Source organism: Chlamydotis macqueenii, chromosome 3 (assembly GCF_036417535.1).
Source record: "Chlamydotis macqueenii isolate bChlMac1 chromosome 3, bChlMac1.mat, whole genome shotgun sequence".
In the NCBI taxonomy this organism is placed as follows: Eukaryota; Metazoa; Chordata; class Aves; order Otidiformes; family Otididae; genus Chlamydotis; species Chlamydotis macqueenii.
This window is the reverse complement of record NC_141558.1, coordinates 47,613,106-47,629,095: the sequence shown is the minus strand read 5'-3', so window position 1 is coordinate 47,629,095 and position 15,990 is coordinate 47,613,106. Positions and strand designations below refer to the sequence as shown.

The window sequence follows — 15,990 nt, the reverse complement described above, 5'->3', positions numbered from 1 at the left end:
ATTTGAAAAATTGAACTATTTTGGCTTTTTGTATTGGTCAAAAGATATCCATTCATCATTGAGGAAATCAAAGCGTTCTGGTTAAACTTTGACGCAAAGGCTGTTGCAACATTAATTGCAGACAATGAAATAAGAGCAGTCTGTGGTTTGCCATTGTTTTCAGAGCTGTCTGAAGCAAATTAAATGCTCAGCATTTAAACTGTCCAACAGCTAAAAGAGTAAAATTCCAAGTACCTTCTAAGCTACAGAAAGCCATTCAGCACAAGACCAGCGCAATTTAAATCAATTTTTGTACTTTCAACTATTCATTGTAAAAGCTCTAGTGCCAGGAGACTCAACACCAATATGATTATAAATGAATGGAGATCAAAGAAAAGAAATTGTTTCACTCACTCCCATATTTCATAGTGACCCTTCACAACTCTTTCCTCCTTAACTGTTCCACGGGTCTGTTGCTGAGCAAACCCAGCTCCCTCTACTCCATCAATAACGCCGGACTCCGCTCGCTATCCGTCCAGCTCAGCCACAGCCACCTTTGTTCTCTCTTGCACACGTACATGCAATTTCTTCAGCGAAACCAGTCCCTTCATCCTCATCCTACAATGTCACAGTACAGTTTCAGAGAAAAACCAGCCCAAATCCCCAAGCCTAGCTGCTAGTCAGAAGAAGAGTCAGGCTAATTTCTACCCATTACCTACAAATTCAGCATTAAAAAAAGAAGGGAACAATTCACACTGCAGTAACAATCCGTGAACTGCATGATGCCATGTGAGCTCTCCTACACGGTCTTTTCTCATCTGTTGCACGAAATACAAGACAAGTTATTGAACAATTCTTCTTTCACCTACTCTATTCAATGCTTGGACTCACCACTAAATTCACCTAAATCTTGAGCACAATACAGAAGCACTGATTTGTTTGGGGCTCTCACTAAGATATCTTCATGTATTACAAATATTAATTACTTTGCAATAGCTGTAGGAAATCATGTGGTTTAATTGGTGTCAAGGAAATGCAGAGGATTCAGGAGCACAAGGAAAAAAGCCAAAGTTGTTTTCCAGAGGAGCCTTATTCTAGGTGTCCAATTTGAAATATTAGAGCCCAAGAGCACTTTATATCTTATGGTACCCGATATGCTTAGGGCAAAGCTCAAACTGAGCAACTGTTACAGCTGGGAGCATTTGCTGGTTCTGCAAAACAAACTCCAGATGTGTCACGTTTGTCACCTGGTAAAGGAGGAACACAGAATAAGCAGACTCCTGCAAAAAGTCTCATTTCAGATCAACCTTGCCAGATCTGCTGGAATCGCCTCAGTCTTTGCAGGGCTGCAAAGCAGGAGCTTACATCCCACCTACACTTCAGCTCCTCGTGCGTCAGCTCTTAACTCGCAGCAATCTTTCAAAATGGGGGAAAAACTGATTCAATCCCCGTTTGTGCCTGAGGGGACTCAGGCTCCTCTGCACTCCCTGAAGAATGCCAGAACTACCAGCTTTGAGGTGATCATTTGGAGACTGGGGAAACTCTGTACGTCTCATATTGACACCATTTTCCATGGTCCATCCTGCCCTCCCCAAGCCCTTCTTTTCCCTCTCCTTCCTGATCTCCCCCGTTTGTGTTTTCATATTCCTGCTCCTTCCTAATCTTCTCCCTATCCATTGTCCTTGAAATACCTTCCTGTCACCCTGCCTGAAGGATCATGGATATTACAGGTGTGTTTCTATTGAGCTCCACTGTCTCTTCTCTGAACAGCTTCCCATAACCAGAAGCAGCAACTGCAAAGTCCCACTCAGTCCTGCTACTCCTAGACGGAGGATGCCACATCGCTGTGTAGGGGTAGCTTAAACGACTACTTTTTTTCAAAAATAAACCTACCTTTCCCGGTGGAAATACATACTTAAACCCACGATTTCTTTCAGGACATAGCCTGTGTCTTATTACCTGCTTGAGAAGTGCTCTAGCACACTGTAGGTGCACTTGGTGTGGGGTGCGCACAGCGGGAACAGCAGTCGCGCGCCTGCACCACCACCACCACCGAGATGACTACCTCCGTGACGCATTCCTCTTATATAATGAGCTGCTGAGCCTCTTGACAAAATAAGATATTGAAGTAAATTCTCATTTTTAAATGATTCATATTTAAGTAGGTTTGATCTTTAAGTGTCAAGGACAGAAACATGAAGCCACAGCTAACAAAAGAAACAGCTGTAGCGATTTGGAATTGTATTGCTGCACAGACTTTTATTAATTTGAAGTTAAAGGGCTCTAGAACTTTTATTCCTTCTGAAGAGCTTCAGATTCATCAACAGTTGTAAATCAAAGGCAATGTTTTGGGAATATTTGATTTAGCAGCCATGCCGTAACTCTGTTTTCTCCAGCTTTCAAGTTCTTGGTATCTTTTTCAACAAGCCAAAATATATGGCAAATTTTTCCATCATCTGGAATCACCATTATAATCTTTCCTTAGTGTTATATATTTATTACGTGCTTTGAGTACGTTTGCTAGGTGATGCTGGAGTGCAACACATCAAGAAAAGCAAGGAAAAGGGATTTGGGGTTTAAGTATTCACACTAATATTTTTGTAGTAAAACAGAGCACAGACTGTATGGATCTTTTTGAAAAACAGTTTGTCCTGCGAGCAGTACCGTTCCCAGTTCATTGATAGCTATGGTGCGTCACATGAGTAAAAAGCAGCACAGTCTGAGGTCAGGGTCAACATCAACTTAAAAAGAAATTTCCACAATCAGGGAAATATTTTCAAATAATACCCTCTTCCCCATTAGTTTCAAAGCATAGGCTTAAGTATTTACTGAGTTGCGCCCTGAAAATGTATGCACTTTTTTGTTTATTCTTGTCTACTTTAAAGTAGTATATTAGTAAGAAATTAAATAGCGAGAGAGAAAATTGAATTAAGGAAGAAGATGCCAGTTACATTAGGGAGAGTTTTAGAAACAGAAATGATGTTTTATAAGTTATTTACTGAAATGCTTTTAACATATACTCTACTGAAGTTATGCATAATGTCTGATAAATTGAACAACGTTTTCAATTGTTTCTTTTCCAAATTCCTTCAGATATAGGGAATCATTACTACAGGTAAGACTCCAGCGTGATCATTAGACATATCAGTACCTCACAGCAAAGGCCTGAACATGTGCTGGTACCTTACTGCAAATGAGAGCTCATCCCTTGATGAAAGAGGATGAAATACTCAGAAAACACAAAGCCTGAGAAGACATCTGATTAAAGAAAAATATTCTGCATTCTGAAAACAGCGTATGTACTTAAGAAATCCATCTGCTGTGCAGGGACAGCTTTACTCTGTCAGTCTTATGAGGCTGCATAAAAACAACACCTTCCTACTCACTTCATTTGTTCCTTGTACATTTTCAAAATTCTGTCTACTTACTTTAGCATCAAATTTTGATTTTCTCATTATAAACACTATGAAAAATTTGGATCCTATCACTTCTTAACTGTACATGCATACAAACAGACACCAAAGACAACTTTATTCAGGCTCTACTCTGTTCTTAATACAAGCTTGCAACGAAGAAGATTAGGCTTGGATAACAGTGGTATCATCACCACCAGGTTCCCAGCCCTTACTTTAGCACAGAAATTTGCATTCACTTGAAGCACGTGAATAGCCCTAGTAGAAGGCATATCTGATGGAAAGGAAGCATATATTTTTGTGGGTTTCGTTGATCTGTATGCTTAAGTGCAAACCCCAATTCCCACCTGCACCCAAGTGAGCAGACTGAAACACCGCGTGGTCATGCAAGTTCACCAGCAACGCGGGATCTGGAAAGAGCCCTTACTTTCAAGTTATCTTGTGAAGAACTGGGTAGTTGAATTGTGTGAAATCAGAAAACGGCCTTTCAAATGAGCGAGGAATTCCTGTATATCACCCAGCATACTACAGCGTGCCTGAGTACCCCGAAAGAACTCTAACTGATCTTGCTCTCAAAAGCAGTGAAGCCAATATGGGATCAAATAAAGCTTTGTAGCCTGCAACTAACTACAGGCACTTGGTTTTGCAAATTAAACGATGCTCTCTATATTTGAAATTTGGAATAGGATTTCCTATGCATCTTCTGAAAGACAAACCCTCTTATTCTAGTATTACACATACTGTTATGCGGAACTGTAACAATTCCTACACCTAGCTCAAACATTCCAGTACTAACCTGTCAGCTGCATCCTGGCTCCCGACTGTTTGAGCCATGGAAGTAGGCAGGAAGGGAAAGCCATTATCTTTTGAGGAAGGCAATTCCCAATGCTGAGTGCTGGATCTGGGAGCAGAAGCTATACTAGCCACAGCCTACTGTCTTCTGAAAGGCAAGGCTTTCCTGCTTATGCTCTCACTCTGGGGCACTTACTCTGCCAGGTGTAGAGCTATGGTATTTCCAGAAGACTGAAGTTTAGCTACACTCTAGGCTGGAGATGAAATCATGCCAACTAGTGCATAATCCACAGATACGAGGTGCTACACACACTAGTCAGTGGCAGTTGTTTCGTCTTTCCTCCTTTAAGCCACCTTCCTTTCATCTTTTGGTGAAGAAAATACATGGGGTCTTGAAGATCTGATTCCGTTCTCATCAGGCTGGACGAACCAAGTCCTGGAAGCACACCATGTGTTTGGTATGCAGGAAGGCTGTGGCTCCTTAAACACAGATGGATGATGTAGATTTTAACAAGGGCCGTCTAATGAATATATGCAGTAACACTTTTCAGAGGCTTCTAACTTAAACTTGGAGGCGTCTGCACACAGACGAGGGAAGATTAACCCCCTGCCCTAGGGATCCATCTCCAAGTCAGCTTTCAAGCCTCTGATCACCATCTTGCTGGCTATTTTTAAAAGTTACCTGTTTTTTAACCCTATTAATAAAGCCCTCTGGTTTTATCCCACTCTTGGAAAAATCTGAACTGTTGCTAAACCTTCCAAAAAGTTGTCAGCATGAAATAAAGAGCAAGTACAAAAAAAAAAAAAAACAAAACAAAACAAAAAAACAAAAAAAAAACACCAAAAAACAAACCCAAACCATAAACCATTTGTCCTTAATGATTGCAGTCCAGCAAAAACATAACCTTCTTACAGTACTGGAGTAGTGCAAAGCTCTCAGGCTTTTGGTTTTTGCCTTTAAAAAAATAAAAAAAAATCTAGCAATGTTCTGCTGCTCCTGTTATGAGCATCTCATACTAGTTTAGTGGCTCATTTATGGCACAGTCAGCAAATACCAATAACAAGATCATGTAACAAACCACATCTCAGACTGGTGTTTATCCCCCTTTCTAGCTTATTCTCTAAGTGTGCAAATTATTAACTACATAAAACTGCACAAATGATCTCAAATTTTGCTTAACGATTCAAGAAGTTGCGTCCAGCAACTCCAGTACTTAACACATCATCTCATTGTCTTTTTCAGATTAGGTGTTGATACTGAAGAAATGCCTAAACCACTAATTGCCAGAGTTGGAAAGCTGTATTTCCCTATTTCTTACAGTCTCTCCTTAAATACACACTCCTGTTGGAAAGAGTATAGTAGGCCAGAGGGACCTGATTTCACATGGCGGTCTTCATGTAAGAACAAAGGTGGACTTTGCAGTCTGTAAGCCTAAGAGGGGTTTCAAACATCACTGGAAAGAGGAACTAAACACCCAAAAGAATCACTGTGAAGCAGGGAAAACAGCCAAGAAAAGCCCTACACTTGAAAAATAGGAAAAGCAAGAATGAAAACTGAAAAGAAACAAACTCTTACCATCTAAAACTAGGTGAAGGAGAGTCATGGAGGAGGGGTTCACATTTTAGTCTCTGGAACACCACCCTTGATTAAGGACCTTTTGCAAGGCTGTTTTAAGAAATCTGTGTCAAAGCAATTTCTGCATTACTTCTGTGCCAGCTTCCTCTTTAGAAAACGGCAGAACTGTGAACACAATCTACCTCAGAGAGGAACAGGAAAATTCAAGCCTTTGACAGGGATGTGCTGACACCATTTTGTGCCAAAGGCTACAACTCCCTGAACTTTTCAGCTGTTTCTCTGGATGGCTGGGTGCTCTTGCTTTGCCTGCCCCCCGTTTTGCCCCGGTGCTGTTCAGGACCTGCCCCAAGCGGGTCCCTGGGGCTGGCCAAGGGCAGGAGTGGATGTGCCCCCTGCATCGCAGCTGTGTCTGGTGACCACCACTATGTCCTTGCCTCTCAGCTCTCAGGCAAAGGGACTTTGATAGACTTTCCCATCCACCTTGGCCCCACCTGTCTGTTAAGCAGGGCTTTTGGAGCTTCTCCCATTTTGGTACTGGTTCATGGCTCTCATTCCCAGCCCATACCATTCCCATTATTCATGTCTCTTACAAAAATCTGCTCAGCTCAAGCCATACGAGGCTTTTCTATGAAAATTAAATTATACAATTGAGCATGATCGAGTCAGTAGAGATGGAACTTCTATAATCTCATGTTTGAAGTGACTCTGTATCATGTAACTTTGCTGTCCTAAACTAGCTTTCCTAGTCCTGTTAACTCCAATCTAAAGGTCCTCCACAGCACTCCACCATGCCGTCATCTCTGCCTGCGTCGCACTGGTTTAGTGGCTGTTTGTGCAGATCACGAGCTTTTAAAGAAAACTTGTAAGACTTTCTTCTTATAGTCTGACTTCAGATCATCCGCAGAATGCCTTCAGGTATTAAATCTGTTTTCTGTCTGACTCAGACACAAACTAATTTTAAGTGACAGTTCATCAGAGAAGTATTATATTATTTAATTACAGTCCCCCCTTCCTTAAGTGGTTCTATTTCCACCCAATTGGTGGGTTAGAAGTATGCTTCTCTTAATTTGAAAATTATGCTTTTAGTCACGTCCAAGAGTTACCGGCAAATACCATTTATTACATCTCAACACAAAACCACTTCTTTTCTAGTTGTCTCTCCTTCATAGATGTCTACATTGGAAAAAGGTTTTGAAGCGTTACATTGATGCTACAGTGCCCATTACTGTTTAGCCAACCGAGCTAGAAATACACAGCTATTTCCCCAGCCATATTCCCAGAACATAATTCAGCATCACCGTTTATCCACTGACAATGCTTTGTTAAGCTCCCTCATTTCCAGCAGCTCCCAACTCCCTCCCTCACAGTTTTATTTGCAGGGCTGTGCTATAAACCAAGTCAGAGAAATGTTTCACGTCAAACCCCAAAATCTCACAACATACTGCTTATTTATTACATGTTTAAATCCAAACCACTTACTGACACAGGTCACCCATGCTAGAAAGCTTCCCTGCCACAAGTGTGATGTTAGCGGAGGGTAGCATAGGACTGAAACGTCATAAATTAGAACAGGAAGATGGAGCTATACCCTTAATTATTTCCTCTGTGTCCCTTCCTTTTTGCTTTATTTCATTGCTTACAATTTGGTGTAAATATTTCAAAATCAAAAAAGAAAAAAGTTATCATCCTCCCCATGCCCCTGAAAAGCTCTACGTGGAGCAAGTGCCAAGCTGACCAGATACACCACTACAGACATTGCTGAAAAAGTATCCAACGTTGAGTTCCTACAAAGAGTATTTACAGATACTGGATAATACCACTAGGTCCCAAAGATAACTCTAGCTTCTAGTCCTCTTGAGCACCATGCATCTTTTTTGTTAATATTGCGCCAAAGGTCTGTGGGTCAAATGTATTTAGATACATACTGCACTAAAGAGTATTTTCCCAGCTATATAAATTTATAAAAATAATCTTAAATAAAAAATTACAACTGATAAAATGGTCCTTTACCTAGTTTCATTTTAGATCACATACAAACACTTTTTAAAGAAAAACAAAGTGTATTTGTTTGCCTTTCTCCCTTTTCCCTCCTCCAAACCTTATTCTGAGGTTCTGATTTCATTTATTCTACTCTATATCAAGATTTCACAGACTTGTCTACAAGTTACTGAGCAGGTGATTTAGGTGTGAACTCAGAGTACATTATCTTTTCTGCATCAGCTCCCTGCGGTCATTCCTAGAGAGCAGCATAGCATACTTTTGTGTCAGTTCACTGACAAAGTTAAGCAAAACACATGGTGTTTGGCATGTGTTAAGAGCTCCTACGAAGGGAGCCACAACCTGCTGCAGTGTGATGTGCTGCAAAATAATCCCCTGGCTTACTTAGGTAGAGACCAGCCCCAAGAGCTGCCATTCTGCACCTTGCCATAAAACACATCTGAACTCAGCCCTTGTCAGACGCAAATCCCAGCTCAGTCTCATTTAGAAACTTCCCCTCTAGCCCAGATTATTCTAGACACTGTCAAAAAAAAAAACCCCATATATGTAACATACATGGATATTACAACAGCTTAAAGTAAGGTCTGGGAACCGAAAGCCTGCAGGCTGCTTACAGCCGCAGCTTCATTTCACACGGACCACAAAAGACTTTCCCTTCCTTGTACTGGCGCGAGCTAGGCATGCTGACTGGGAAAGACGCTGAAGTGGCCAGTATCACCAACAGCAATTACAAAGCCTTCCCACCCATGTTATCAAATTTATGCGGCTCACTCTAAGCCCGAAGGGGAAATATTATCATAGCAAGGTCCCTACAGCAATAACACTGCAAATCACAGAGACTCCAAGACTACTGTGGAAGCACCACAAAATCTACCAAGAAGCACCAATATCTGGTAACCCCAGTGTCATGACGTTCCTCATCCCCCCCAGCCCTCTGCACATACTGATGCTTTTCCTTTTCTTTTTCCCACCTTTGCTATCTCTAACTTCTCCTGTCAGACTTCCCTTCTGCCTTAAATCTCACCTACATCATTAATAGAGTAATGGGATCCATTTAAAAAGATGCAGTGAGGCTCAGCCCTCACACTCTTACACTGATAATGTACAAAAGAGATAAACACAAGAACGTGGATTTAGCTTTCATAAATGGAGGTAGTTCTCACACTACAACAGCAGTCTTCAAGAAATTTTCCACTATGTACGCTGGAGATGCACTTCTTTCATTGGCTAGGTGTTCAATCAAAACTGGTTTTCCTTCAAGCAAAGACAGTGCTCCTTGCTGAGTGATAATGGCAATGCTACTTCAGACATTTCACATTTCAGACTTTTTTTGTGTCTTATGACTTAAGCATAAGAATTTTGAGACAGAAGTGTGTACATGTTTTTTCCCACGTTTTCATATTTAAATTAATTCAATTTAATTTTGAATTTTTCCTTCTTTAAAGGCAAATTAATATGAAAGAGTACATTGTTTCATGGATCACCCCCTGTGCTGTTTTTCAGGGTGTATCTGTTCAAATTTTTCTATGCTTTAGCTATGAAAAAACATCATTGAAAGCAGGATTCATCTTGCCTAACTTTAGAGATTTGTAAGGGAAGTATCTCCAGCATTGGAGCTAGGTTCCTTTGTAGTTCCTGAAGAGAAACAGCCACAAGGCAAGATTTATCTCCAATATTTTAGATGCTTTCCTAGGACGAGATGAATTACACTCTGAAAGTACAGCTTCCTCTGCATTGACTACACTGTGCACTACAGATATCTACATTTGTTCAAATCCCTGTCTCCTTCAATATGTAGTTTTTCCTGGTCTGCTTACAAGTTGTCCATTTAAATTTCAAGGTTTTTGAAGCAAGGACTGTCTTCTTTCATATATACGTGCAATAAACAGGACAACAGTATCATGACTGGCATGACTGTGGCCTTTATTTGCTGCCATAGTATGAAACATCAATAACAATGGCAATGCTAATACCCTAAACAGATTAGTATTTAAACCAATGGTTTAAATAAGAACTATATTGGAAGTGTAGCTTGGGGTGCGGGAGGAGGGGAGAAAAAAAAAAAAAAAAAGAAAAAAAGATTTTTCACAGTCATTGCATGCAACACAACTCTGAAAGGCCAGATATGGTGAGCAATCAAAAAGAAAGCTTTGTCCGGCTTACAAAGTCTCTCCTTGTTGTGGTTATGGACTCTGATCTGTTACAGCAGCAATAAATTTTGTTCATGGCCTTTAGCTTTTACAAAGAAGGTGAAAGAGGGACAGCTATCATGTTGTCTTCAGTCTTTAATTAAAAAAAAAAAAAAGAAAAAAGAAAAAAAGAGGGGGAAAAAAGTCTTAATGGAGGTGGGTACAAATGGAGTTCATCTGTAGCCAGCACAGGCTTCTGATCCCCTGTTTCTTGAGGCTGGGCTACACTGCCTTTACAGGTGACCTCCTCTTCCCCAGGCTACTTTGCTTCAGAATTTGCAATGGAAGGGAGCCACCTCTCAGTCATGCCATACACGAAATACTGCAGGCAAAACTTGGCTGTTTGGATGTTCTTACTGGGATCCTTCACACACGATACATTCCCCTTGATCTCAGTCATTACAGCTGCTGAGCTGGGCAACATCATGAGGAAAAAAGGGAGATTCACCTAAACAAAAGCACTTTTGGGCAGGAAGGTTGTCCTTGGGGAACCGGATGCACATGGTTTTGTAGTGAGGAGGATTACAGAACTTCTTCAAGTCATCAGAGGCAGAACGTAAAACAGTGCAAGTCAGACTGCTGCACTTGCATATAAAGAAGCGCAGCTCTCCAGCTAACCTGGAATTTATAAAATATTATTACAACAGTTGTTCAGACCACCATGCATTGAAACTTCTGGAAACACTTGGTACTCTGTTCACTAAGTAAAAAATATAATTAATCAAATTATGTACATCTCAACCCTGACTGCACCACCTACACTTTCTTCTGTACAAAATTACTGATGCACAGTTTAAAACCCCACTGCAGGCAATAGTCTCTGTAGCACGCACAGTTCTCACCTACACATGACGTTGTTTCACCTGTATCCAGACTGACCTCTCTGCTCAGTCTAACAGTAATATTTTCAAAATAATACTACATTCCTTTGCAGGCTCCCTCTAATTCAATAAAACACTGTCAAGTAAAACCAATCAAGTGGGTGATTTATGTAGTTGTACAGATACAGCTTAATAAGTTTAATCAAATTACTAGGCTACAAGTAAAAGCCAAATTTACATAGAAGGGTTTCCTTTCATAAATGAATAAATGCTGAAAACATAATTTCAAGAAAAACTTGCAAAGAATAAAAAGGGGGGGAATAGCAAAGTAAGATAATTACCTATCTCCCTTTGGTTTTCTTTTTTGTACTGTCTTCCCTTTGGGTCGTCTTTCACTTCCTAAACAGGGGCTCCCACCAGGGCCTGTTACCCGTATTGATTCAAGGCCTTTGGAAGATTTCTTAAAAGTAAATTCCACTGGTTCTCCTTCTTTTAGGCTTCTAAATCCTTCCATGTAAAGCTTGCTCTGTAAATAGGAAAAATACTCTTAGTTATAATTGCCTTAAAAACAGTATTTACATTCAGAATCAACAGGACAAATTATCCCATTCAGTATCCTAGAATACATACAGGTTGAATAACAGTTTCCTCTGTGTGAGCTATAGCAGAAGATACTGCAAATTATAGTCCTGGTTACACTGAAAACACTATTCAACACTAAACAAGTGACAAGAACCTATTTTCAGTATCAACAGAACTGAAATAACATTTTCCTTTTCTGTGATGAATGCTATAGATGTAAGCAGCAGAGAAAATGCTGTATTCTTAAAACCCCTGTCTAAGAGGCACCGGGAAAAGAAAAGGCTTTTTTAACAAAATGGAAAAAGAACAAATGTTCAGTTCAGAGCTAATCTACTTACGATCAAAATTATCATAATCTGTATTCCTTATATCTGGGACATGGCTCTGCTGCTCTGAAAATGAATCAAAGATACAACGAGCATGAGAGGCAGGAGGAAGACACTCTGAACAAAGTCCACTGAAACAGGCAACTCAAATATCCCTAGTGAGCTGCTAAATTTCTGGTTTCTACTCCAGAAATCTAGCTAGCATGATTTAGGTATGGATTTGTATTTTCATTCACAGAAAAGGAAATTATTATCATCAGGGCAAGTGAAATAAATACTGATAAATCTTTTGGTGTTACACTGTAGCAGCAAAATCTTGGACAAGCTGAAGTCAACAGTAGATCACCATTGATTCTGATGCAATCAAAATTTTCATCTAAATTCCTAATAAATTATGTACAATAATCTACATCTCAAGACAAATCTGATGAATCAAACTCTTAAATAAAATAATCATCAACTTAAGTGAGACAAGTTTTTTGGGAGGGGAAAAGATAAGATAATAAGACACTGGTTGCACTAAACATTTATTTTAGAAGTTACATATTACATGAATGAGATCAGTTGGACTCACAGAGAACATTACAAAATCCATCAATTTCCAAACACTTGTAGTTTTTGCAGGAGATTTATGAAACATGTTTTCTTCTTTTGCTCATGAACTCTTCATAGCAAAGAGAAAAATGTGTCCTGACTGATTCTTACTCCGCTGTCCAGCATTCACTTGGCCGAACCATGGAGTCAAGAAGGGAATCTTCACTGCAGGTGCCATCCCACTCAGTCACACGTCAAAAAGAGCTGAGCGACACTCCACTCACATCTGCTACCCTACAAGTGCAACTAGGAAATGTATTCAAATCAGACGGCAAATCCAGATACGGGCTCCCTGTATTCACGTTATGGGCACGGGAGGGCTGCAGCACCAAGACACTATTTTAGCAGAGCACAAGAACACCTACAGAGTTCATAGCTCATATGCAAAGAGGGAGGTGGTCTTTTCACAAGGATGCACAGAGAGCAGAATAGGAGGCAACAGGCTTGAGCTGCTTCAGGGAAACTCCATCCAGAAATAAGACGTTGCTCACTGTGACATGAATTAAACAGAGAAGCCCAGAGAAGTACTATAGTTCCCTTTGCTGGAAGTAGCTAAGACTCGGCTTAATAGGGCACTGAATAACCTAACCCTAGGCCCTTCTTTCAGCAAAAGGTTGGACCAGATGATCTTAACAGGTCCCTTCCAACCTACACTTTTCTGTGATTCAGATATCCAGAGCTGAGTCACACCTGGTGAGACTGCAAAACAGGATTCCAGTTCCTGGTTCTGCAGCACAGTTACCTTGGGGAACCTGTGTCACTTCTCCCTGTCTTACTGAAGAGGAACATCACTGCAAAGTCCATTTCCCAGAGCACTAATAGAATAAGTTAAAAATTAGAAAATAATTGGGAATATTTATTGTAATGAGACCATGTGAATGTAACTTCGTGTAATGAAACACATACACTTTTGCTTCCCAAAACCCCAAGTACCAGACCAGTTGAGTTCTTACAGTCTACCCAGCAGCAACCATTCATAAATGGACTGAGACGTTTATAATTTTTCCAGCAGCAAAAAGTAAGCAAGAACACAGTTCCACTGGTTAGGATGAAGGCTGTTTTTGCTTATCCAGTTGTGCAGCTCTAGTACATGTGGCTCTTCCACCAAAAGTTGTAACAGTGTGAAGAATGAGACAAGCAGTTGACGTTCTAGGTGAGAGGTTGAGCACTATCTGAAAAGGGGAGGTATGGCACAAGGTGGGGACACACATGAATGAAAAAATATGTAATATCTGTTCCCTGAATCATAAGCTTGGCTGGTTTTTTTAAGTGAAAATACAAGGTATGAAAAAGGAAATATGCAAATTTTCTCACTAATACAACTGGAGACAGTAATTCTATATAAAACAATGAAAGAAAACATCTAGGAAGGCAGTATTATTTCAAGCAAGCCCTCCACTTTGAAATGTCCTATAGCAATAGGGGATCTTTGTCACAATAAACAAACATCCAAGGTCAGAATATGCCCGAAGAAGACACCACCACTCTTCAACCAAAACTGCAGATTCTGCCTGTGGCCTGAATTCATCCCTAGGTCCATCCACACCTCTTCCAGCTAGGAGGGAAAATCCTGTTTACAGGAAAGAACTGAACAACATGCATTTTGTCCCACACTAAAGCATATAGTTAAATGTTCCAAAACTAGACAATCACGACAACACAGATGGGTACTAACCACAAGTGGAACCTCAAGCAGATAAACTTTAGCCCTTATTTCTCTGTAGTAGTGAACACGGCATGGATGCTTTTGTCTTTTTGTTTAATTACAACTTAATGAAGATACAGTTAAGTCTCAGCAAGACTTAAGCATTTTCCCTTTCTGAGTTTCACTGTTATAAAACAAATGCCAAAAGGATGACATCTGATAGGTGCATAACATTTTGTCTTCTACCTCACTTCAAAAGAAATAAGAACTTATTTAAAATGCAACCTAAACCAGGGCATTATTAGTATTCTAAAATGTTTTTGTTTTTCTCATTTCACTTTTACCAACAGAACTTTTATTTCCAAACACGGCACTATATTTACAAGAGGGATTTTAAAATATATTTAAAAGGCAAAGTAATGGAACAATTGTGCCTTCATAAATCAGATGTTATGCAAGTGTACATTTTCCTACATGTTTGTTTTGTCAAGCACTTTTAACAACAGAAAATGTTAAAAAAAAACCCCACTCCAAGTGACTTGCACAGTACTCTCCTTGAATACACCTCAACAGCTTTTCAATGTTACAGATGGATTTGGTGCTGTCTGACTTATTGTGTAAATGTATACCACCATGCTGTCAGCCAGCTCATGGTGAGATTCTCTGAGGGTGCAATAACAATTCAAAGCCACAGTGAAAAAAATAGCATTTGGAAACCAGCAAAACAAATCTAAAACCTGAATCCCACTTAACTTGTCTGAAGAGTTGGACAAAAAAATGTCTGTAAAGGTGATAATTTAATGTTGAGAGACCTACCTCAGTATTTTCCTCACACTACTTAAACAAATAAAACCCACACAATTAAAAGCAGCCAGAGTTTCAAGTCAGTGAACCATTTCTAGAGCCCTGAATGGGGTGTATGGGCACTCCGCCAATGAACAAAGGGAAAAACTTAAAAGCAACATGCTTTTCCTCTTTTCTCTCTCTTTCAGCTGTCAGAGACTTTGCTGTTATTTTTACCAGCAGTCAATACGGTGATGTCAGACTAGAGCTTTTTTTCTTTTTCTCTTTTAACTTGACTGGGCCATTTCTTTTTTTTTTATAGGTATCCTATTATTTCTTGGTATTTTAGCCTATAATGTAAAATCTCACACATCTCTGTCACAAACAATGGCTTGGTCCAAAATGCTGGCAATTTCATAACAGCAACAACACAAACTAAGAGTGGAAAAAATCCATAATCACAAGTTCTTGGAAAGCATTTCCTATAATAAAACAAAAATCAAAACATAACAAATATAAACTGTATTAGCAAGATGGTCCCAAAGAAAAGTACCATTTCCTTGGCAGTACCAGGGATGGCTTACAACTCTCACCCGGCTCTACAAAAGACAGGAAGTTTGGAATTAAGACTCATTACAGTGCATTACTTTTATTAATGTGTGGGGAGGGAAGGGAGAACTGGGTCCCAGTAACCATCTCCTCACAACCTCTTTGCCATTTCGAGTCAGGGCTGTGAACAACTGCTGTCACAGACCTTTTTTTTTTTTGGGGCGGGGGGTCAGGGGGGAATTATTCGAGGGCATTCTGCTTACATCGTTTATTTTCTGTATCTCTCATTTCTGCCCCTTTTTATCTAGTGATTGATTGATTGCTTGGTACAATGACCAGATGCCACTAGTATGCTGCGTTTCCCAAAGTAAGAAAATGGTTTTCCCTCCAAAATTATCTTCAATTAAATCCAGACATGAAGGAAAGCATATCCTGAAGTCCAACTGCACTGAACATTCTAAGAAATTCTCTCCAAAACAACCTCATACAGTTCCATCCAGAGCCAGCAACCTTTGAGTAAAGCAGGAGTACAGAGTAAGAGGACACAAAAGTAACATAATTTACACTGGATCTGTACTAGCGTTTTTACCTGCATTAGGTCAAAACTAGAATTTAACTCTTGTACACTGCAATGTTAGGGGACACACTGCAAAATAGCATCAGTTGCATGATACAAGTCCTACCACAAGGATTTGTGCTGTCCACCAAAAGCTCATTTTAGCAGTGTTACGAAGATCATGTGT

The 15,990-nt window shown here is 40.0% G+C and overlaps 1 protein-coding gene across 2 annotated transcripts in view; it reads right to left on the bottom strand.

Moving 5' to 3' along the window:
* The window catches only part of LIN28B (lin-28 RNA binding posttranscriptional regulator B), a 99,897-nt gene that overhangs the window by 29,150 nt on the left and 54,757 nt on the right, over positions 1–15,990 (bottom strand). For both annotated transcript variants that reach the window (XM_086745292.1, XM_086745291.1), the window contains one exon: positions 11,110–11,294. In XM_086745292.1, coding sequence (XP_086601418.1) covers positions 11,110–11,294 — 185 coding nt within the window. The remainder of the gene's footprint in view (positions 1–11,109; positions 11,295–15,990) is intronic.